This window comes from Salarias fasciatus, unplaced genomic scaffold (genome assembly GCF_902148845.1).
Source record: "Salarias fasciatus unplaced genomic scaffold, fSalaFa1.1, whole genome shotgun sequence".
In the NCBI taxonomy this organism is placed as follows: domain Eukaryota; kingdom Metazoa; phylum Chordata; class Actinopteri; order Blenniiformes; family Blenniidae; genus Salarias; species Salarias fasciatus.
The window spans coordinates 428,910-452,388 of NW_021941376.1; the positions used below are offsets into that span (position 1 = coordinate 428,910).

General features: G+C 53.0%; 1 protein-coding gene across 1 annotated transcript; it reads right to left on the reverse strand.

Annotated features, from left to right (window-relative positions):
- Nucleotides 1-212: 212 nt before the first annotated feature.
- hhipl2 (HHIP-like 2) lies at nucleotides 213-23,201 on the reverse strand (the record flags this gene model as incomplete). Its single annotated transcript, XM_030087202.1, has 9 exons — nucleotides 213-1,455; nucleotides 1,709-1,791; nucleotides 1,911-1,992; nucleotides 2,139-2,284; nucleotides 15,563-15,689; nucleotides 17,184-17,515; nucleotides 18,670-18,804; nucleotides 21,417-22,075; nucleotides 22,980-23,201. Coding segments are annotated over 9 exons (2,634 nt in total), but the record flags the coding sequence as incomplete, so codon positions are not given.
- Between the last annotated feature and the right edge of the window lie 278 nt (nucleotides 23,202-23,479).

A 23,479-nucleotide genomic window follows, 5' to 3' on the forward strand; every position in this document is an offset into this window, starting at 1 on the left:
GGGTTCTCTAGCTGAGGTTCTGCAGGTTCTCTAGCTGAGGTTCTGCGGGTTCTCTAGCTGAGGTTCTGTGGGTTCTCTGAGGTTCTGCGGGTTCTCTAGCTGAGGTTCTGCGGGTTCTCTAGCTGAGGTTCTGTGGGTTCTCTGAGGTTCTGTGGGTTCTCTCAGGTTCTGCGGGTTCTCTAGCTAAGGTTATGTGGGTTCTCTAGCTGAGGTTGTGCGGGTTTTCTGAGGTTCTGCGGGTTCTCTAGCTGAGGTTCTGCGGGTTCTCTAGCTGAGGTTGTGCGGGTTCTCTCAGGTTCTGCGGGTTCTCTAGCTGAGGTTGTGCGGGTTCTCTGAGGTTCTGCGGGTTCTCTAGCTGAGGTTCTGCGGGTTCTCTAGCTGAGGTTGTGCGGGTTTTCTGAGGTTCTGCGGGTTCTCTAGCTGAGGTTCTGCGGGTTCTCTAGCTGAGGTTGTGCGGGTTCTCTCAGGTTCTGCGGGTTCTCTAGCTGAGGTTCTGCGGGTTCTCTAGCTGAGGTTCTGCGGGTTCTCTCAGGTTCTGCGGGTTCTCTGAGGTTCTGCGGGTTCTCTAGCTGAGGTTCTGCGGGTTCTCTGAGGTTCTGCGGGTTCTCTAGCTGAGGTTCTGCGGGTTCTCTAGCTGAGGTTCTGCGGGTTCTCTAGCTGAGGTTCTGCGGGTTCTCTGAGGTTCTGCGGGTTCTCTCAGGTTCTGCGGGTTCTCCAGCTGACAGGTTGACTTTGCTTTCTTTGTTCCAGTGAGGATCGTCCAGGTTCTGCTGGCAGGTTCTGGGTTCTTCCTCCTTGCCGGGTTCTTGTTGGACGTTCTCGAGTGGGAATTCTTTGCCACCTTGCGGTTCTTGGTCTTGGGTTCCTCTCCAGCGCCGCCGGGTTCTCTGGCCGGTTTCCTGCTCAGCGGGTTCTTCTTGTTCAGCGGGTTCTTCTTCTTCTTCTGGGGCTCCGGTTCAGACGTTCTCCTATGGTTCTGTGGCGTCGTGCTGCGGTTCCGGTCGGCAGCTGTCGGTTCTACTGTCGGTTCCACCGCTGGTTCCGCTGTCAGTTGTACCATCGGTTCCACCGCCAGTTCCGCCGCTGGTTCCGCTGTTGGTTCCGCCGCTGGTTCCACTGTTGGTTCCGCCGCTAGTTCCGCTGCTGGTTCCACTGTTGGTTCCGCCGCTGGTTCCGCCGCTGGTTCCGCCGCTGGTTCCGCTGCTGGTTCCACTGTTGGTTCTGCCATTGGTTCCTCTGTTGGTTCCGCCGCTGGTTCCTCTGTTGGTTCCGCCGCTGGTTCCACTGTTGGTTCCGCCGCTGGTTCCGCCGCTGGTTCCGCTGCTGGTTCCTCTGTTGGTTCCGCCGCCGATTCCACTGTCGGTTCCACCCCCGGTTCCGCCGGCGGCCCGGAGCGGAGTCTGAATGTTCTCGGCGGCGGTCTGGTGGGTTTTTCTCTGGCGTCCAACACCGTCACTGAAACGACAGAACGCAGAACGTTCCTGTAAGGAGCAGCGGAACATCTGGAGGCCCGGGTTCTATTCCGGTTCTGTCTGCGGTCCGGTTAGTTTTACTGCAGAACAGAGGCACCGGGCCGACGTTCCACTGCACGTTCTGCGTGTTCCTGCACAAACGTTGAAGAACCCCGGAACGAGAGGGAACCCTCAGGACGGCGGCTCCAGAACCAGAGCTCAGGTTCTACCAGGTTCTCCAGACGGAACACACTCACCCTCTCTGGGCACAAACGGAACCGTTCTCCCCAGGACCGGGACGGGAAGCAGGTTCTGCTGGCAGTGACCCGGAGGAGCCCGCCTAGACACACACACACACACACACACACACACACACACACACACACGGGGAGGGAGGAAGGCGCTCTGAGTCTGAGGCCGAGGAGGAGGAGGTTCTAGAGGCTGCAGCTCGGTGAGAACCTGGACGGATCCATGAACTTGAAGACGGTTCCTGAAGGAGACGAGCTGCTGGGATACGATGTGGCCAGGAAGTACAGTTCTCCTGCAGAACGTCAGCAGAACGTCAGCAGAACGTCAGCAGAACATCAGCAGAACATCAGCAGAACGTCAGCAGAACGTCAGCAGAACATCAACAGAACCTCAGCAGAACCTCAGCAGAACCTCAGCAGAACGTCAGCAGAACCTCACCCTGCTGGTCCTCGGCGAAGGCCAGGATGTGGCGGTGGTGCTGGTTGATGAGTCCGGGGAAGGAGCAGGTTCTGGAGTCCCCCATGCAGACGCTGCGCTGGGTCCAGGTTCCTGAGGTCTGGTTCTCCTCCAGGGCCATGATCCTCCTGCCAGGGGACCGGAGAACCACCGCTTAGATCCAGCAGAACCACCAGCAGAACGTCCATGTTCTCTGTCCAGCTGAAGGGTCTTGAGTCTCGTCCTGGTCCGGGTTCTCGCTGGTCCCGCGCTGTGACTCGTGAGCCCGGTTCTCTGACGGGGACCGATAGGAACCGCGGTTCCTCCACTCAGCCACGTCTCCGGGGATTCTGAGGTTTCAGTTTGTGGTTCTTGTGGAGGTTCTCTGCTCCTCAGCGGTCCTCAGCGGTCCTCGGCGGTCTTCGGCGGTCCTCGGCGGTCCTCGGCGGTCCTCAGCGGTCTTCGGCGGTCCTCAGCGGTCCTCGGCGGTCCTCGGCGGTCCTCGGCGGTCCTCCCTGAAGCGCCTCCTGCTGGCTGCTGTGGAACCTGAGTTCAGAGAAGTTGGACCAGACGTGCTGGTCTGGAAGCAAGACCACCACGACGTCACACAGACTCGTCCAGTTCCTCTCGAGGTTGTGATTCCCGTCAGTCCGTCCTCTGGTCTCAGTCTGTCCTCTGGCTGTCCTCTGGTCTCAGTCCGTCCTCTGGTCTCAGTCCGTCCTCTGGTGTCAGTCCGTCCTCTGGTCTCAGTCTGTCCTCTGGTCTCAGTCTGTCCTCTGGTCTCAGTCCGTCCTCTGGTGTCAGTCCGTCCTCTGGTCTCAGTCTGTCCTCTGGTCTCAGTCCGTCCTCTGGTCTCAGTCCGTCCTCTGGTCTCAGTCTGTCCTCTGGCTGTCCTCTGGTCTCAGTCCGTCCTCTGGTCTCAGTCTGTCCTCTGGTCTCAGTCCGTCCTCTGGTCTCATGATTCCAGCGAGCGGTTCTATGGGGATGGCGAGGAGGGCGGGGCCAGCGCAGCAGCCTGGTCGCGTCCCTCAGGTGTCCACTAGCGCCCCCTCTGGCCGGCGGCACTGAAACCCTCCTCTCGGGTTTGACCCTGTCAGACGGTGTTTCGGCGTCCGGGCGGACGGGGGCGGGGCCTCATGGTGGTTATTAACATGACCAATCATGTGGCGGCTTGGAGGAAGCCTGCCTCCGGCTCCGTCCAGCCCCTGATGGACGGTCAGACGTCCGTCCTGCTCTGAGCCGGAGGACGAAGGTCTGGAGAGTTGAGGAAAGGTTTGATTTTCCCTCCGTCAGCCTCAGGCGGAGAACATCCTGCCTCACAGTCGTCTTTAAAGGACCTATATCATGCAGAATCCACTCTCTTTAAGGTTTTAAGCCCCAAAGTTGATTTCCCTTTCAAACCACCCCAAAACGTTACCTGCCTTCATTCTGGACCACGGACATCCGGGGAACCGAGCACGTCCGGGTGTGCGCGGTGCTGAGCAGCCAGTGCGGGGGGCAAAGGATCACGGACAGCGCTGCAGGCGCAGCGTTCGCCTGGAGTTTGTTGCTCAGTATTTGTTACAGATTGAGAGACATCGATGTATAAACCACGGTGAGGAACTGTTGTGTGTTCAGCTGCACCAGCAATGTAGCTCCACAGTCTCTCTCGTCCTTTTATTGATACCGAGCGAGGCTGCTGAACCAGAGAGGAGGAGGAAGTGGCTGTTATAAACAGAACCGCCGACAGCAAAACACCGGGAAAACTGGCTGCTGAAACCGGACTACACACACGTTTGTTCTGCACACTTTGTAACAGGGAAGACAGGAAAGTTTAGAGCTGCCACTTCCCTTTCTGGACTACATGGGTGGATGTGAGCTGAGCCTGTTAGCCTGTTAGCCTGTTAGCCTGTTAGCCTGTTAGCCTGTCAGCCTGTTAGCCTGTTAGCCTGTCAGCCTGTTAGCCTGTCAGCCTGTCAGCCTGTTAGCCTGTTAGCCTGTCAGCCTGTCAGCCTGTTAGCCTGTTAGCCTGTCAGCCTGTCAGCCTGTCAGCCTGTCAGCCTGTTAGCCTGTTAGCCTGTCAGCCTGTCAGCCTGTTAGCCTGTTAGCCTGTCAGCCTGTCAGCCTGTTAGCCTGTTAGCCTGTCAGCCTGTCAGCCTGTCAGCCTGTCAGCCTGTTAGCCTGTTAACCTGTTAGCCTGTCAGCCTGTTAGCCTGTCAGCCTGTTAGCCTGTTAGCCTGTTAGCCTGGCATGCCAGACCGACTGTATGTATTACACACATATGAGGACATAAAGAGATCCGTGTTTCCCCGTGTAGCTCTGCCCATGGAGAGACGGTCTGGCGAGCCAGGACATGAGCCTGTTCCTTTAACAGGTAACAAACAAGCGCTAGCAGGATAGCTAACGCTAGCTTGTTAGCGTCCTCATTTTAATCAAACTGCGTTCGTCACATACAGTTTTTTTAATAGACACCTTTTATAGCAGCATTTGTACTGACCAGGAGCTTTGATGAGGCAGTGGTTCACATCTGGGAACCCAGACTGTTTGGATTATTTATCCAGGAATCAGCGGTGTTCCTGTTTGGACACGAATCCAGCCGACCATGTGAAGCTCTGCCTTATATCTTGCTGAAAGCTTCAGGCTTCAGCCCATCCTGACACTGGTGAGCCACACCTGGGACCAGTGACCAATAACAAACTTGTGCTGCTGCACAACAGAACGCTGAAAGTTTTAATAACTGTGCAAGCCCTCACGGTCGCTACGGTAACGCTCCCTTCCACTTTGTTTGCCCCTCAGGCCTGGTAACTAAGGAAGATTGCGTGGTGCGTGACTTCACGCCGATATCGAGAATCCACGCATGTCTGAGAAACTCGGTCCTTGGTGGTGTGTGTGTGTGTGTGTGTGTGTGTGTGTGTGTGTGTGTGTGTGTGTGTGTGTGTGTGTTGGGGGGGACAATCTCTTCCAGTCTGCTGCTCTCTACAGCAGCCCCTCCCTTCGGGTAGAAAACAGCTCGTTTGAAACTCTTCAAACCTAAGTACTCACAAGAGCTGAACTCCTCCCATCACTCTTCTCCCCCCCCACCCCCGCCAGACAACACCCCACTGTCCTCTGACCAGCAGCAGCTGATTCACAGTTTCCACTGTGGAGACCCCCCCCCCCCCCCCCCCCCCCCCCCCCCCCCCCCAGGCCCTCTTTTTGTAACTCCGATTACGGAGATAAACTTTAACCATTGTCTGAAAGCCACAATCAAGCAGGAGCAAGAGTCTGAAGGGTCTGGAGGGTCTGGAGGGTCTGAAGGGTCTGGAGGGTCTGAAGGGTCTGGAGGGTCTGAAGGGTCTGGAGGGTCTGGAGGGTCTGGAGGGTCTGAAGGGTCTGAAGGGTCTGGAGGGTCTGGAGGGTCTGGAGGGTCTGGAGGGTCTGAAGGGTCTGGAGGGTCTGAAGGGTCTGGAGGGTCTGAAGGGTCTGGAGGGTCTGGAGGGTCTGGAGGGTCTGAAGGGTCTGAAGGGTCTGGAGGGTCTGGAGGGTCTGGAGGGTCTGGAGGGTCTGGAGGGTCTGAAGGGTCTGGAGGGTCTGAAGGGTCTGAAGGGTCTAAAGGGTCTGAAGGGTCTGGAGGGTCTGGAGGGTCTGGAGGGTCTGAAGGGTCTGAAGGGTCTGAAGGGTCTGGAGGGTCTGGAGGGTCTGGAGGGTCTGGAGGGTCTGGAGGGTCTGAAGGGTCTGGAGGGTCTGAAGGGTCTGGAGGGTCTGGAGGGTCTGGAGGGTCTGAAGGGTCTGAAGGGTCTGGAGGGTCTGGAGGGTCTGGAGGGTCTGGAGGGTCTGAAGGGTCTGGAGGGTCTGAAGGGTCTGGAGGGTCTGAAGGGTCTGGAGGGTCTGGAGGGTCTGGAGGGTCTGAAGGGTCTGAAGGGTCTGGAGGGTCTGAAGGGTCTGGAGGGTCTGGAGGGTCTGGAGGGTCTGAAGGGTCTGGAGGGTCTGAAGGGTCTGGAGGGTCTGGAGGGTCTGGAGGGTCTGAAGGGTCTGGAGGGTCTGGAGGGTCTGGAGGGTCTGAAGGGTCTGGAGGGTCTGAAGGGTCTGGAGGGTCTGGAGGGTCTGGAGGGTCTGAAGGGTCTGAAGGGTCTGGAGGGTCTGGAGGGTCTGAAGGGTCTGGAGGGTCTGAAGGGTCTGGAGGGTCTGAAGGGTCTGGAGGGTCTGGAGGGTCTGGAGGGTCTGAAGGGTCTGAAGGGTCTGGAGGGTCTGAAGGGTCTGGAGGGTCTGGAGGGTCTGAAGGGTCTGGAGGGTCTGAAGGGTCTGGAGGGTCTGAAGGGTCTGGAGGGTCTGGAGGGTCTGAAGGGTCTGAAGGGTCTGGAGGGTCTGAAGGGTCTGGAGGGTCTGGAGGGTCTGGAGGGTCTGAAGGGTCTGGAGGGTCTGGAGGGTCTGAAGGGTCTAAAGGGTCTGAAGGGTCTGGAGGGTCTGGAGGGTCTGGAGGGTCTGAAGGGTCTGAAGGGTCTGAAGGGTCTGGAGGGTCTGAAGGGTCTGGAGGGTCTGGAGGGTCTGAAGGGTCTGAAGGGTCTGAAGGGTCTGGAGGGTCTGAAGGGTCTGGAGGGTCTGAAGGGTCTAAAGGGTCTGAAGGGTCTGGAGGGTCTGGAGGGTCTGAAGGGTCTGGAGGGTCTGAAGGGTCTGGAGGGTCTGAAGGGTCTAAAGGGTCTGAAGGGTCTGGAGGGTCTGGAGGGTCTGGAGGGTCTGAAGGGTCTGAAGGGTCTGGAGGGTCTGAAGGGTCTGGAGGGTCTGTGCTTGGCGAGTTTCTCACAGGAAAAGACGTTTTCGCGTGTCTTTGCGTGTAGAGAAGCTGGAGCTAAAGAGCTGAAGCTAGCCATCAGAGAAGCTAACGCATGACGTATTTGTTTTGAAGCTCTGATTGGTTGAAGTAGCTGTCAGTCAAAGTCCACAGGGGGAGAGGCGGGACTTCAGTGAAACAGAGCGTTTTCTCTTCCGGGTTTCAGAATTAGCCCCAGAAAATCTTTTATTTCACACAAAATGACTTTTCCTTAGCGCCAGAAATAAACTATTACCATGTTAATGCCAATAATAGGGTTTGGACGAGCTAAAAAAGCAGGATACAGGCTCTTTAAACATTCATTACATTCATGAAGTTTTTGGTATAGCTGGTATAGCGACATTTTTTTCTCGCGCGATAGGAGTCACAGCACGCACGGCGATAACGTGCGTGCTCCGAGTCTTATTGCGCGAGAAAAAAAATGTCGCCGTTAATCTATGCATTTCGGGTCTGGGAGCTGGGTCTACACACGCAAGCTAAGAAATTCACTTCGATATATTTTAGTGTGGATGTGTGCCGGCCCAGCCTGGCTGAATTACGCTTTGGGGTGGGGGGGGGTGGGGGGGGGGGTGGGGGGGGGGGGGGGGGGGGACAAGCCGAACCTGTCCTGCGCCGCCAGTCACACCGCCTCCTGCTGAGCCTCAAAAACACACACGCTTCCTGCGGTGAAACTCGGTCCGTTCCTCATCATTTGCCATATTGAACTCGGCCGAATTATCAGAAAAAATCACGAAAAGGCTGGTATGAGGCAGAAACTGAAATCAGGAGCGTAAATATGACAAAAATGACAATGAAACTTAAATCATGTGTTTTGCTGGTGCAGTGTTTCGGCCCGCTGGGTCTTTTTCAGGCGCTGAAAACACACAAAATAAAGAACATTTCCCTTCAACACACAATCGGCCTCAATAAAGGTCAGTATGAGGCAGAAGTCGGCGAGACTGAATTCAGGCTGCCTTCTGTGTCTGAGGGTCGGAGACACAAGGACGTTTGAGGAAGTGGCCTCAGAAGAAACTTACAGTTTTCATCTGCTCTGCTCTTGGTGGTGTGTGTGTGTGTGTGTGTGTGTGTGTGTGTGTGTGTTGGGGGGGACAATCTTGGTAAAGACTTGGTATTTTAAGCTCTGATAAATCATATTTGATGAGTTGTAAAATTATGTGACACACACATTCTGAACGCCTCGGCAGACTTCAAATGAGCCATTTTAATGGTGATTAATCGCGATTAAGAAATTTAATCGTCGCTCAGCTCTAGTTCTTGGGGATCCATGTCTGCCCATGTGCTCCGCCCCTCTGTGGCCAGACGGGGGCGCTGTGGCCTGAGCTCTGCTCCTCAGGCTCCGGCCGGCCGCCTTCCTTCTCTTCCTGATGTGCTGCACCGGTTCCCCCTTTAGGCCCTGCTCCCCTCGCTGGTCTGGTCGGCTCCGGTGGCTTCCAGTCCAGCTGGCCCCGCCCCCCGGGTACAGTCCAGCTGGCCCCGCCCCCCGGGTACAGTCCAGCTGGCCCCGCCCCCCACGTACAGTCCAGCTGGCCCCGCCCCCCGGGTCAGTCCAGCTGGCCCCGCCCCCCGGGTACAGTCCAGCTGGCCCCACCCCCCGGGTACAATCCAGCTGGCCCCGCCCCCCGGGTACAGTCCAGTTGGCCCCCTGCAGCCTGGCGGGGCTCTTAAGGCTGCGCAGATGTGAGGGGCAGGGCAGCACTAGCTACAGCCAGGTAGCGGCAGGGCTCGCAGCCCGCTCCCGCAGTGAGAGGAGTGTTAGCAAGCCTAGCTCCGCAGCGTGTCCCGAGCAGCCGGGACAAGACCAGGACCGGTTTGTGACGGTCCGGAGGAAGGCTAGTGCTAAGCACCGCCACGTAGCACTCCAAGAACCGCTTCACGTCTGCAATAGGTTCTCTCCCCTCAGCGACGACACGCCGGCTGAACTGGACACGCTGGTGATTGGCAGCTCTATAGTTAGAGACGTGAAGCTGCCAGCGGTGAAGGTTAGGTGTTACCCGGGGGCCAGAGTGGGGGACATCGAGGGGAACCTTAGGCTTTTAAAACAGGAAGGTAGGAGATTCCGTCGAGTCGTGATTCACGCAGGCGGTAATGATGCCCGGCGGAGACAATCAGAGGTGCTCAAATTACAAGTAGCCTCGGTGTGTGAATTGGCTAAGTCGATGTCTGATGCCGTAATATTCTCTGGTCCCCTGCCCAGTTTGGTCAATGATGAAATGTATAGCCGACTTTCATCATTCAATCGCTGGTTGTCTAGATGGAGTGAGGAAAACGGAGTTATTTTTCTAAACAACTGGTGCACCTTCTGGGGAAAGCCTGGGCTCATCCGCAGGGACGGCATCCACCCAACTTTGGATGGTGCAGCCCTTTTAGCTCACAATATGGCTGATCGGCTTAGTACTCTAAATTGACAAACCAGCTATGAGCCCCGGGCGCAGAGCAGTCGTGTAGAACGCTCCTCTGTTGATCTTGTTGATCCCGTCACTAATCCTGCTCCCGGATTTTTACAAGTCAAGCATGGAGGTTTACCTAGGCTAACAGAGACTGAGTCTGTCCAAAGTGCTCAAAGCATTAGAAAAAAGTCAATGGGTAAAAAGCTTAACATCTGTACGAGACAGAATAACTTTTCCAGTAGGAAATACATAAAATGTGGTCTACTAAACATTAGAGCAATCTCCACTAAATCTCTGTTAGTTAATGACCTTATCGGTGACAATAACATTGATCTCCTTGCTCTAACAGAAACTTGGCTTCAGCAAGATGACTATGTGAGGCTCAATGAATGTACCCCTCCAACCTATGTTAATTTCCAAACAGCTAGATCAACAGGTGGAGGTGGAGGTGTGGCAGTGATTTCCCACTCCAGTCTTCTTCTTAAACCCAAAACTAATGTTAAATTCAACTCTTTTGAAAGCTTAATACTAACGCTTACTTGTCCAAATTGGAAGAATCAAAAGCTGTGCTATTAATTATTGTGTATCGACCTCCTGGTCCTTACTCTGACTTTTTAACTGAGTTCTCAGAGTTTTTAAGCAATATAGTATTGACTCATAACAAGATCCTTATAATAGGTGACTTTAACATCCCTGTGGATGATTCTGGTGACAGTTTGAGTAATGTGTTTATTGCAGTATTAGATAGTATCGGTTTCACTCAAAATGTTGATGAATCCACTCATAGTCACAAGCACACCCTGGATCTGGTCTTAACATATGGGATAGAGGTCAGGGACCTAAATGTTCTCCCTCAGAACCCCATACTCTCAGACCATTTCTTAATTACTTTTCAGGTTTTGATTGAAGACTACTCTGCTCAAAAAGATAAAATTCAGCTGATACGGACATTATCTGAAAAATCTGTGGCTCGGTACAAAGAATTGATCCAGCCTGCATTTGCTGCATTATCTTGTGAACTCACAGAAATGAGCTTATTGATCAGTGGTGATAATAGTGATCAGTTTGTTGACACTCACTAAAATCTGCCCTTGACGTAGTGGCCCCGTTGCAGCTGAAAACCAATCGACCCAGGCGCGTTGCTCCATGGTTTAATTCTGAAACCCGTGTTCTCAAACAAAAAACTCGGCAATTAGAAAGACTGTGGCGTAAATCTAAATCGGAACAATCTCTGAAGGCCTGGAAATGTAGCTTGCTAAGCTATAAACAAACTCTTTTTAAAGCCAAGACATTATATTACTCTTGTTTAATAGAAATAAACAAAAATAACCCTCGGTTTCTGTTCAGCACTGTAGCCAGACTGACAAACAGTCATACTGCAGTGGAACCAGTAATCCCAGAATCTTTAAACTGCCATGACTTTCTTAAATTCTTTAATGATAAAATCATAACCATCAGAGGTAAAATCAGTGAAGCGCTTTCCTCAGATCAAGCTCAGGGAATCCAGCCACTGCCTCCACCTGAAATACCTGAAATACTAGATAGTTTCTCATCAGTAGATGGGGCTGAGATTACTTCGATTGTAATGTCTTCTAAAACCTCAACCTGTCTCCTAGATCCAATTCCAACTAAGCTTTTCAAAGATATTCTTCCAGTTATCTTAAAGCTAGGGTTGGCGATCTTGGAAAACTAGCATGTAGCACGAATGTAGCATCTCCCAAGGCTCCGCCCAGCTCCCACCCCATTGGAGGAGCTCCGCTGGGAGCGGAGACGCAGAGACGTTCCGCGCGCAGCACTTCCGCGTCCAGTGCGTCCCTGGCGTAACCTGTCCTCAGCGCTTCGTTTCTTCGTTTTTCTTTATTTGCACTACGCCAAGTATGGCGCACTCACCGGTAAGTAAACCCCCAAACATTCTTCTCCGCCATTCTGCAACGACGCTCCGTCCTTCTACGAGCGCACTGAACCAGGGTCAGTGCACGCCATTGACATGTACGTGCAGGGGGCAGGTCGAACGGCGAAGGGATTTGATTGGTTTAAAAAAAGGTGTCCCGTCAAGACGATTGGTTGCTGTTTTTCCCGTTTTCCTCCTGCTGTAGATAGCGGATATTTTCCAAACTACTTTAAGAACACGCTATGAATTGTTTCCCATCGGGTCATAAAGATCATTTTAACCAGTATTTAAAAAAATGTATCTCATTCAAATCGCCAACCCGAGCTTTAAATACGATCATAACTATAATAAATCAGTGTTGTTTTTGTTAACGATGACAACGAAAATATTTCGTCAACGCCCCTTTTTTCCGTGACTAAAACGAGACGTGACGAGCTAAAAATATCTCTTTAAAAGACGGAAATGTGACAAGACGTATCTGTTGTTTTCGTTAATGAGACGAGAGGAGACGAAAATGTCAGTATTTTGACTTTCAAAATAAATTAAAACAAATGCGATTCTCCCAGCTTTTCACACAGATCGACTGCTTTACTCTGAAAATATTATGAATTCATGAGCTGCTTCCTGTTTGACCACGCCTGCACTGAATGCACCGGCGCAGCAACTTTCGCGGGGCTTGGCGAGAGGAAAAGACGCAGTGATTTATGGATGTATTTAAATCAGAATCCAGCAGAAAATAAAACAGAATGCCTGGTAGTGGAGACGGAGGAACTAATCCAACTGTTTGACTGTTTGTTCTGACTGTGAAACTGCAATAGGAGCCACCATTAATTAGTGAAGATTTTTTCCCCAAGTAGCCTACCTAATAAATCTTTACTTTCTTTCTTTCTTTTTTTTTTTGTTTTTTTTTAATAATTCAGGTGTTGTCTTATTTTGAAGAAATGCATTTTGACTTTTGTTTAATATTTGTATGGAGAAAATTCAGGTAAGGAATACAAAGTTTATCAAACTCAAGTTATGTTTGTCATTTCAGTTTTGAAGACTTCCAAGTGTTTCATACCATCAAGTGTACCCAAGATATTAATTTAGTTTATTTCAGTTGTTTTAATGGTAGTATTTTTCTAATAACCATCTTAATATTGGTTTTATTGCTCCTCCAAAATAATAACAGGCAGTTACTCTACCAGTTGAAATCAGTAACATAGAAACATAACAGACCAGTTTTAATAAAAGATCTCAGCCTTTATATCAGTATGGACATTATAAAAATAGCTTGAAAGTATCAGCAAAATCCTATTCGTCCTCTCATTCTGTCTGCAGAGCTTATATAAGCACTGCACTGAGTTTCCAAAGTATCAAACTAGTCCAGTTTATTATTTGATATTCAAAGGCATCAATGTGTTCTGCTGGTTTTGTGCCATTTAAGTATATTTTATTATGTTTGTTTGGTTTACAATTTCCTTTGTCTGTCTTTTTCCTCATGTATGGTTTAAGCCTTTTTTAAAGACTAAAACTGGACTAAAACCTGTTTGGTTTTCGTCGACTAAAACTAGACTAAAACTATCAAGTGTAGAAATGACTAAAATGTGACTAAAACTAATAAGCATTTCGTCCAAAAGACTAAGACTAAAACTAAATCAAAATAGGCTGCCAAAAACAACACTGTAATAAATACGTCTCTAGAAATTGGCTATGTGCCACAGTCATTTATATTTGCAGTAATCAAACCACTGCTGAAAAAACCTAATCTTGATCCTGATATTCTAGCCAACTACAGACATCAACTACAGATGGTAGAGCGGGTCGTCTCATAACCGGAAGGTTGGCAGTTCGATCCCCGCTCCTGCAGGCGTAAAACTGTCATTGTGTCCTTGGGCAAGACACTTCACCCACCTTGCCTAAGTGTGAAAGTAGTATGAGAGTGAATGGTTGGTGGTGGTGGGAGGGGCCGATGGCGCAGATTGGCAGCCTCGCTTCCGTCAGTCTGCCCCAGGGCAGCTGTGGCTACAGCAGCAGCTTACCTCCACCCAGTATGGTGTGAACGGGTTAATGTGATATTGCAGTGTGAAGCGCTTTGGACTCTGTCATGCAGGGTACAAAGCGCTATACAAGTGTAGTCCACTTAGATATCAAATCTGCCTTTTATTTCAAAAGTCCTGGAAAAAGCCGTGGTTAAACAGCTTTGCCGCCACCTACAGGACAATAGTTTATTTGAGAAATTTCAGTCAGGATATAGAGCTTATCACAGCACTGAGACTGCGTTAGTTAAAGTCACTAATGACTTGCTATTGGCGGCTGACGCAGGTCTAGTCTCAGTCCTGGTTCTCTTAGACCTCAGTGCAGCTTTTGATACAATCGACCACAATATTCTCCTGCAGAGGTTAGAATGTGAGGTCGGCATCAGAGGAAAAGCCCTCTGCTGGTTCAAATCCTATTTATCTAATAGGTACCAATTTGTTCACGTTAACCAACAGTCCTCACCGTGCTCCCAGGGCAGTTATGGGGTTCCTCAAGGGTCCGTGCTCGGGCCAATTTTATTTCTGTTGTATATGCTTCCTTTAGGGAACATAATTAGAAGTCACGATATCAATTTTCATTGCTATGCAGATAACACACAACTGTATTTATCTATGAAACCTGATCAAACTAATCAAATAGACAGACTCAGTGACTGTATCAGAGAAATTAAAACCTGGATGACTACGAACTATCTCCGTCTGAATCCTGGCAAAACAGAGGTCATTATACTAGGCCCCCATAAACTGAGAGAGTGTCTATCTGAACAGATTATCACCTTAGATAACGTCAGTGTATCCTCCTCCTCTACTGTCAGGAACCTCGGGGTCTTATTTGATCAGGATATCTCATTTAAAGCACACATCAACCTGGCTTGTAAAACAGCATATTTCCACTTGCGCAACATAGCTAAAATAAGAAACATTCTACCTAGAAGCGATGCAGAAAAACTCATCCATGCATTTGTTTCCACTAGACTGGACTACTGCAACTCCCTTCTCGCAGCCTGCCCAAAAAGTGTATTAAAAAACTTTTAGTTGGTTCAAAATGCGGCCGCCAGATTATTAACTGGAACTAGAAGACGTGAACACATTACTCCCGTTCTAAAATCTCTTCACTGGCTTCCAGTCGAGTTTAGAGTTAGATTTAAAATCCTTCTCCTCACTTACAAAATCCTAAATGGGATGGCTCCGACCTATCTCCAAGATGCTTTAACGCCTTATCAACCAATCAGAGCACTTCACTCTCAAATGCAGGGTTACTGGTGACTCCTAGAGTCTCTAAATGGACACTAGGTGGAAGAGCCTTTAGCTATCAGGCACCGTTTTTATGGAACCAGCTTCCAAGTGGTGTCAAAGAGGCAGACACAGTCTCCACATTTAAGGTTAGGCTCAAGACGTTTCTCTTCGATGCAGCCTATGATCAGGTCAGCTAGGGACTCTAAACTAAACTAAACTAAACTAAACTAAACTATCTAAACTATACTAACTAAATACTAGTTTAAATACTAAACTATCCACAAAGCTGCCCTAGGAGCTAGAATGCTGTGGGAAGTACGGTGCACTGAGCCCTGTCCTCTAATGTCTGAATGTTCTTCCCTTTAGTCCCTTCATTGCTTTTCACCTGCTGTCCCCCCCTTCGAGGGGGAGTCTTCTCCAGTTTCAGTTGCTGACTCCACTATTACGAGGGCCTACGAACAAGCTCCGTCTGGACCGGGAGGACACTCCTGTTGCTGCTGCCCGTGGACTGGCTTTGGTTCTACTTCTGGGATCCGTGGTTCTTGTGCTGGACCGTCCAACGGACTGTCCTCAACATAGTCCTAGGCTTTACTTCTTATTGTCTCATGCTAGCTGTTGCCAAAGCTGTCCGTCCCTGGGAGAGGGATCCCTCCATACTGTGGTTCTCCCCAAGATCTCTTCTTCTCCCACTGGGTTTCTGGAGTTTTTCTTGCCGGATGTGAGGGTCTAAGGCGGTGGTTGCTTCGTTTTGTCTCGTTACTGTGAATTTGACATATTAACATTATGCTTATTCACTGTTTTTATTTTTACCAACCAATGTAACATCTTGAAGCCTCTGAGGCAGCTGTTGTTGTGATACTGGGCTGTACAAAAATACATTGATTGATTGATTGATTAAGGGGCCGACTGGACTGTACCCTCTCATAACTCACCCCTCACCCTCTCATAACTCACCCTCTCATAACTCACCCCTCACCCTCTCATAACTCACCCCTCATAACTCACCCCACTTAACTCACCCTCTCATAACTCACCCCCTCATAACTCACCCTCTCATAACTCACCCCCTCATAACTCACCCTCTCATAACTCACCCTCTCATAACTCACCCGCTCATGAAGTCTCCAAAGATGTAGAGTCCATTCAGGTTGGGCGACTCACAGCCTCGATACACGAATCCTCCCGTCACCGACTTCCCAACGTGGTGACTGTAGGCGAAGATGGGGGGGACGTCGTCTGGGGGACAGGAGGAAGATGCTCTATATTCTGATGTCAGAGGAGGAAGATGCTCTATGACGTGATGTCAGAGGAGGAAGATGCTCTATAGTCTGATGTCAGAGGAGGAAGATGCTCTATGACGTGATGTCAGAGGAGGAAGATGCTCTATAGTCTGATGTCAGAGGAGGAAGATGCTCTATAGTCTGATGTCAGAGGAGGAAGATGCTCTATAGCCTGATGCTAGAGGAGGAAGATGCTCTATAGTCTGATGTCAGAGGAGGAAGATGCTCTATGACGTGATGTCAGAGGAGGAAGATGCTCTATAGTCTGATGTCAGAGGAGGAAGATGCTCTATGACGTGATGTCAGAGGAGGAAGATGCTCTATAGTCTGATGTCAGAGGAGGAAGATGCTCTATAGTCTGATGTCAGAGGAGGAAGATGCTCTATAGCCTGATGTCAGAGGAGGAAGATGCTCTATAGCCTGATGCTAGAGGAGGAAGATGCTCTATAGTCTGATGTCAGAGGAGGAAGATGCTCTATGACGTGATGTCAGAGGAGGAAGATGCTCTATAGTCTGATGTCAGAGGAGGAAGATGCTCTATATTCTGATGTCAGAGGAGGAAGATGCTCTATAGCCTGATGTCAGAGGAGGAAGATGCTCTATAGTCTGATGTCAGAGGAGGAAGATGCTCTATAGCCTGATGTCAGAGGAGGAAGATGCTCTATAGCCTGATGCTAGAGGAGGAAGATGCTCTATAGTCTGATGTCAGAGGAGGAAGATGCTCTATGACGTGATGTCAGAGGAGGAAGATGCTCTATAGTCTGATGTCAGAGGAGGAAGATGCTCTATATTCTGATGTCAGAGGAGGAAGATGCTCTATAGCCTGATGTCAGAGGAGGAAGATGCTCTATAGTCTGATGTCAGAGGAGGAAGATGCTCTATATTCTGATGTCAGAGGAGGAAGATGCTCTATAGTCTGATGCTAGAGGAGGAAGATGCTCTATAGTCTGATGTCAGAGGAGGAAGATGCTCTATAGTCTGATGTCAGAGGAGGAAGATGCTCTATAGTCTGATGTCAGAGGAGGAAGATGCTCTATAGTCTGATGTCAGAGGAGGAAGATGCTCTATGACGTGATGTCAGAGGAGGAAGATGCTCTATGACGTGATGTCAGAGGAGGAAGATGCTCTATGACGTGATGTCAGAGGAGGAAGATGCTCTATAGTCTGATGTCAGAGGAGGAAGATGCTCTATAGTCTGATGTCAGAGGAGGAAGATGCTCTATAGTCTGATGTCAGAGGAGGAAGATGCTCTATGACGTGATGTCAGAGGAGGAAGATGCTCTATAGTCTGATGTCAGAGGAGGAAGATGCTCTATGACGTGATGTCAGAGGAGGAAGATGCTCTATAGTCTGATGTCAGAGGAGGAAGATGCTCTATAGTCTGATGTCAGAGGAGGAAGATGCTCTATAGTCTGATGTCAGAGGAGGAAGATGCTCTATGACCACTGACTGAGGTCGGGGTTGAGGCAGAGGTCCGGGTCGTAGCACTCGTGTCCCTCCTTGGCCCTCCAGCCGTAGTTTCCCCCCCGCTCCACGATGTCGATCTCCTCGTAGCGGTTCTGCCCGACGTCGCCGCAGAAGATGCGTCCGCGGCCGTGCCCGGTCCGCGGGTCGCCGCGGTCCACCGAGCAGCGCCACATGTTCCGCACGCCGTAGGCGAAGACCTCGGGCCGGGCGCCGGCGGATCCCACGAACGGGTTGTCCGGCGGGATCCGGTAGCTCGCCCCGCCGGCGGGGACCCGGTCCACGTCCAGCCGGAGGACCTTCCCCAGCAGAGAGCTCCTGGACAGCAAGACCACCAGAGTCACAAGACCTGAGCCCACATGCTGGACTCTGCAGACCTAGATCCTGACCAGAGCACACATGCTGGACTCTGCAGACCTGGATCCTGACCAGAGCACACATGCTGGACTCTGCAGACCTGGATCCTGACCAGAGCACACATGCTGGACTCTGGACCTGATTCCAGTCCTGCTTGTTCCAGACTGATGAGCAGCTGAAGAGGTGAGTCAAGGTGACCTGAGGTCAGCCGGTTCGACACAGGTCCAGACAGGACCAGGAACAGGAAGCAGGTCCAGACAGGACCAGGAAGTGGGTCCAGACAGGACCAGGAACAGGAAGCAGGTCCAGACAGGACCAGGAAGTGGGTCCAGACAGGACCAGGAACAGGAAGCATGTCCAGACAGGAACAGGAACAGGAAGCAGGTCCAGACAGGAACAGGAACAGGAAGCAGGTCCAGACAGGACCAGGAACAGGAAGCAGGTCCAGACAGGAACAGGAACAGGAAGCAGGTCCAGACAGGACCAGGAACAGAAAGCAGGTCCAGACAGGACCAGGAACAGGAAGCAGGTCCAGACAGGAACAGGAACAGGAAGCAGGTCCAGACAGGACCAGGAACAGAAAGCAGGTCCAGACAGGACCAGGAACAGGAAGCAGGTCCAGACAGGACCAGGAACAGGAAGCAGGTCCAGACAGGAACAGGAACAGGAAGCAGGTCCAGACAGGAACAGGAACAGGAAGCAGGTCCAGACAGGACCAGGAACAGAAAGCAGGTCCAGACAGGACCAGGAACAGGAAGCAGGTCCAGACAGGACCAGGAACAGGAAGCAGGTCCAGACAGGAACAGGAACAGGAAGCAGGTCCAGACAGGAACAGGAACAGGAAGCAGGTCCAGACAGGACCAGGAACAGAAAGCAGGTCCAGACAGGAACAGGAACAGGAAGCAGGTCCAGACAGGACCAGGAACAGAAAGCAGGTCCAGACAGGACCAGGAAGTGGGTCCAGACAGGACCAGGAACAGGAAGCGGGTCCAGACAGGAACAGGAACAGGAAGCAGGTCCAGACAGGACCAGGAACAGGAAGCAGGTCCAGAAAGGAACAGGAACAGGAAGTGGGTCCAGACAGGAACAGGAAGCAGGAACAGGAAGTTGCTGACTTGTTCTGGGCGTTGCCGAGCGGGTCCCCGGCTCGGCCTCCGTCTCCGGTGAAGATGTAGAGCATTCCGTCCACGCCGAACAGCAGCTGGCCCCCGTTGTGGTTGGCCGCCGGCTCCTCCACCTCCAGCACCACCCTGACGGAGGACAGACGGCAGGTCGGTCCAGACTCTCCTCACCCCACCTCTGCCAGAGGCTGCTCCGCCCACTTCCCTACCCACTCCTCCACCCACTGCCCCGCCCACTGCCCCGCCCACTGCTCCACCCGCTGCCCCGCCCACTGCCCTGCCCACTGCCCTGCCCACTGCTCCACTCGACTCCAGTCCAGAGGTGGATGAGGAGTGGGCGGGGCTTGTTCACCAGCAGACCTTCTCACTGGCTGTGTTCGAAACCGCATACTGTCTACTACATCCTTACATACTCATACTATCCATCCTGCATCCTGCTTACTCAGTCCATCAAACAGTATGCGAAGCGTTTACACTACAGCATACTACATAATAACCCACAATGCATTGCACTTCTTCCATGAGCAGAAATCGATCTGCTAAAGCTGATTTCACTTTAGCTCTAAACTCGTCAAATGTATAACTTCATCGAGATTTTTTTTTAAATTAGGCGACAAAGTGGTGGTTTAGAGCCCGAGTGTGTCGTTTATTTGTCCGAATACGAGCCGTTTATGATTTTGTCCGGACGAATTCGGCGAAATTCAAGCCAGCCGCAGTGAGCAACGCACTTCCGGTTATTTTCACCAAAATAAGCCCCCCCTTTCCCTTTCTCATGCAAAAAACCTCAGTGATAAATCTGTGCTTTTACTTTGAAAACAAGAAGGCAACCTTTCAGCAATATATCTCGCTTAACATCGCCGTTTGGACCGGTGTCCCGTTAACGGACCATTTATTATGCCAATTATGATGCTTTACCGACGGAGAGTTTTTTCGGCTCTTCAACAAAGATCGGCTCGCCGTCTTCGGTGCATCATGGTCGCTTTCAGCATGGACTAGTTCTCAGATGTAAGGGTTTTTTTTTTGTTTTTTTGTTTTTTGTTTTTAATATTTTTAATCATTGTCAATCCAATCAGAAATCTCGTAACATAACATACCGACTGGCACAAACAATGGAGGGAAGATTAAATCTAGAACCATACTCAGCTTGCTAAATGTACATCATGAAGAAACAGTCACTGTGAACTGAATAAAGTTTATTCAAATGTCCGTCGCGTTGCATCTTGGGCAATTTCAGTATGAGTAGTGAACACACGATGTATACTCAACATTTCTGGCGAATGCAGTATGCATCCGGGAACTTCTCGCATACTCAACATCGCATACTGCCAGTGTAAACACACTGCATACTCAGTAAGTTAGTATGAGTAGTACGTAAGTATGCGGTTTCGAACACAGCCACTGACTCTTCAGGCTTCAGGGTTCGTTCCTGGAAACACCTGCTTCGAGGTCAGCAGGTCGCCTGGAATTCTGGGTAAACATCAGACATGAGGGACGGACTCCAGGTCAGACCACAGAGATCCACCAGGAAGACCACTTCTGATGGACCGGTCGGTCTGGAGGTCCAAGAGAGCAGCCACCGGGGCAGATAGGAGCCACCGGGGCAGATAGCAGCCGCCGGGGCAGATAGCAGCCGCCGGGGCAGATAGGAGCCGCCGGGGCAGATAGCAGCCGCCGGGGCAGATAGGAGCCGCCGGGGCAGATAGCAGCCACCGGGGCAGATAGCAGCCGCCGGGGCAGATAGCAGCCACCGGGGCAGATAGCAGCCGCCGGGGCAGATAGCAGCCACCGGGGCAGATATCAGCCGCCGGGGCAGATAGCAGCCGCCGGGGCAGATAGGAGCCGCCGGGGCAGATATCAGCCGCCGGGGCAGATATCAGCCGCCGGGGCAGATAGCAGCCGCCGGGGCAGATAGGAGCCACCGGGGCAGATAGCAGCCGCCGGGGCAGATAGGAGCCGCCGGGGCAGATAGCAGCCACCGGGGCAGATAGGAGCCGCCGGGGCAGATAGCAGCCACCGGGGCAGATAGGAGCCGCCGGGGCAGATAGCAGCCGCCGGGGCAGATAGCAGCCACCGGGGCAGATAGGAGCCACCGGGGCAGATAGGAGCCACCGGGGCAGATAGCAGCCACCGGGGCAGATAGGAGCCACCGGGGCAGATAGGAGCCACCGGGGCAGATAGCAGCCACCGGGGCAGATAGGAGCCACCGGGGCAGATAGGAGCCACCGGGGCAGATAGGAGCCGCCGGGGCAGATATCAGCCACCGGGGCAGATAGGAGCCACCGGGGCAGATAGCAGCCACCGGGGCAGAAGAGGAACGCCGGGCTGCCTCACTGCCACGACCTGGCAGCAACACCTGGTGAGCTGTTGGCGGTGGGATTTGAACCTGCCACCTCAGGGTCTGTCCATCTGGGTGGTTCCTGGTGGTCTGGAGTTTGCGGTCTGTTCTGGACCGGTTCCGGTCGGGGTTCTGGACCGGTTCCGGTCGGGGTTCTGGACCGGTTCCGGTCGGGGTTCTGGACCGGTTCTGCGTGCGGCGGACTGCCTGATCCCGGTTCAGCGCGGCGTCTGGTTTTGCGGCCCTGCAGGCGCCAGACTTCCTGAACGCCGGCGTGTTTCTGCAGGTCGGCGCGGCGCCGCCTCCGGGGCGATGACGGGGAGCCGAGCGTCTGTCAACACGCCGCCGTCTCCTCAGAGGAACCTGCAGAACCAGCGCAGGGCGTCCTGCCGCCGGCGCCGCTCACCTCTCGGAATCCGGGTCGGCGGCGTTGGGGTCGGACGCCGACACCCTCATTTCGCTGATGCGGATCTTCTCGGGCCGCCCGGCCTCCTGGACGGAGTAGTAGAGGAAGAAGCGGCCGTTGCGGCGGAACCTGGGGTGGAACGCCATGCCCAGCAGGCCGCGCTCGTCGCCGGGCCAGGGCGTGGTCAGCACCTCGCCGCTCAGGTCCAGGAAGGGCCGCTCCACCCGGGCGCCGTCCGGCAGGTAGACCCACACGAAGCCCAGCTGCTCCGCCACGAACAGGCGGCCGGTGCCGTCGGCGCCGTGCAGCAGCAGCACCGGGTTCCGCAGGCCGTTCGCCACCTCCGTCAGGCAGAGCCGCAGGCAGTCCGGGGGGTCCCGGGGGTCCCGCGGCCGGCCGGGGCCGCCGCTCGGCTCCGGGCCGCGGAGCACGTCGGGGTAGCAGTAGTCCTGGTCCGGCAGGCTCATCGTGGCGCAGAACGCGGTCCGGTCCCGCTCCGCGGCCTCCAGCAGCGCCCGGTTCTCCGTCAGGTACTTCAGAACGTGGCCGCACTCCCGGTGGAACCGGGAGCAGAACCCGGAGCACAGACCGGGAAGCTCTCGGACCGGCGTGACGGGGTCCTCCGCATCGAACAGGTGGGCGGCGTACGGAGAGCACTCCTGGAGGAGGACAGGCAGAGGTCAGGACCAGGAAGATGCTCGATAGCCTGGTGTTCCAGGGGACGTTTGGTCCAGGTCTGCTCTGGTCCTGTACTGGACTCAGGCTGCAGGTCCAGGTCTTCAGACTCTTTCAGTTCTGACTCACACTGAAGTTTAAATTCTAACCATTGAAGCGAGGAGGAGAGTCTGGATTCTGGAGTCTGGAGTCTGGATTCTGGATTCTGGAGTCTGGATTCTGGATTCTGGAGTCTGGAGTCTGGAGTCTGGATTCTGGAGTCTGGAGTCTGGAGTCTGGATTCTGGAGTCTGGAGTCTGGAGTCTGGATTCTGGAGTCTGGATTCTGGAGTCTGGAGTCTGGATTCTGGAGTCTGGATTCTGGAGTCTGGATTCTGGAGTCTGGAGTCTGGATTCTGGATTCTGGAGTCTGGATTCTGGAGTCTGGATTCTGGAGTCTGGATTCTGGAGTCTGGAGTCTGGATTCTGGAGTCTGGAGTCTGGATTCTGGAGTCTGGATTCTGGGACTCAGCAGGTTTCGTGTCTTTTCTGATTTGTTGATGAGTTTCAACAGAAGAGTCACAAACTGATCATGGACCCGTTAAAGTCCCGTTAAAGTCCCGTTTAAGGTCCTGAACGAGGCTCTGCAGGCAGACCGGGCATTGGCCCGGGGCCCCGGGCCCCTGAGAGACCGGGTTCATACATGTAGTGCTCAGAGACGGCTCCAGTGGGCATTTAGGATTAAATCATGAAACCCTGGACCTCCCGTTGAGAACCCCTGAAGGGTTCTCCAGGTTTTCACTTCACATCAGAAGTCCTGATGGACTTCTTGCTTGGAGCCCCAAAGACCCGGCCCGCTGCTGTCAGCAGGTGAAGTAACGAGGTAACGTAACGAGGTAACGAGGCTCACCTGGCACATGACGTCCTTCAGCATGTCCGCGCACAGCGCGCGCCCCGCCGCCTCCAGCCGCTCCATGATGTCCCAGTAGCGCTCCGCCAGCGCGCCGTCCGCGTGCTCGTCGCAGCAGCCGAAGTCCCCGTAGCGCGAGCAGAACTCCAGGCGCCACCGCGGCCGGAAGGGCGGCCGGAAGTCCAGGCACTGCGGGTGAGCGGCGGCGGGCGGCGCGAGCGGCAGCAGCGGCAGCAGCAGCAGCGGCAGCATCCTCCCGGTCCCGGTCCCGGTCCCAGTCCCGAACCCGGTGCGCATTCTGAGCGTCCGCTGCACGAGCTGCATGAGCCGCGGCCGCGCGCCGCTTTATGTAGGATGCCTGCGGGAGGGCGGGCGCGTGCACGCAGCAGTTAACGGGCCGCTGTCTGTTCCCGCCGACAGGCTGGCACAGCAACACCTGCAATTATCTCCCGGGGTCACGCGCTCACGCACGCGCGCACAGAGCCGCAAACACACTTGTT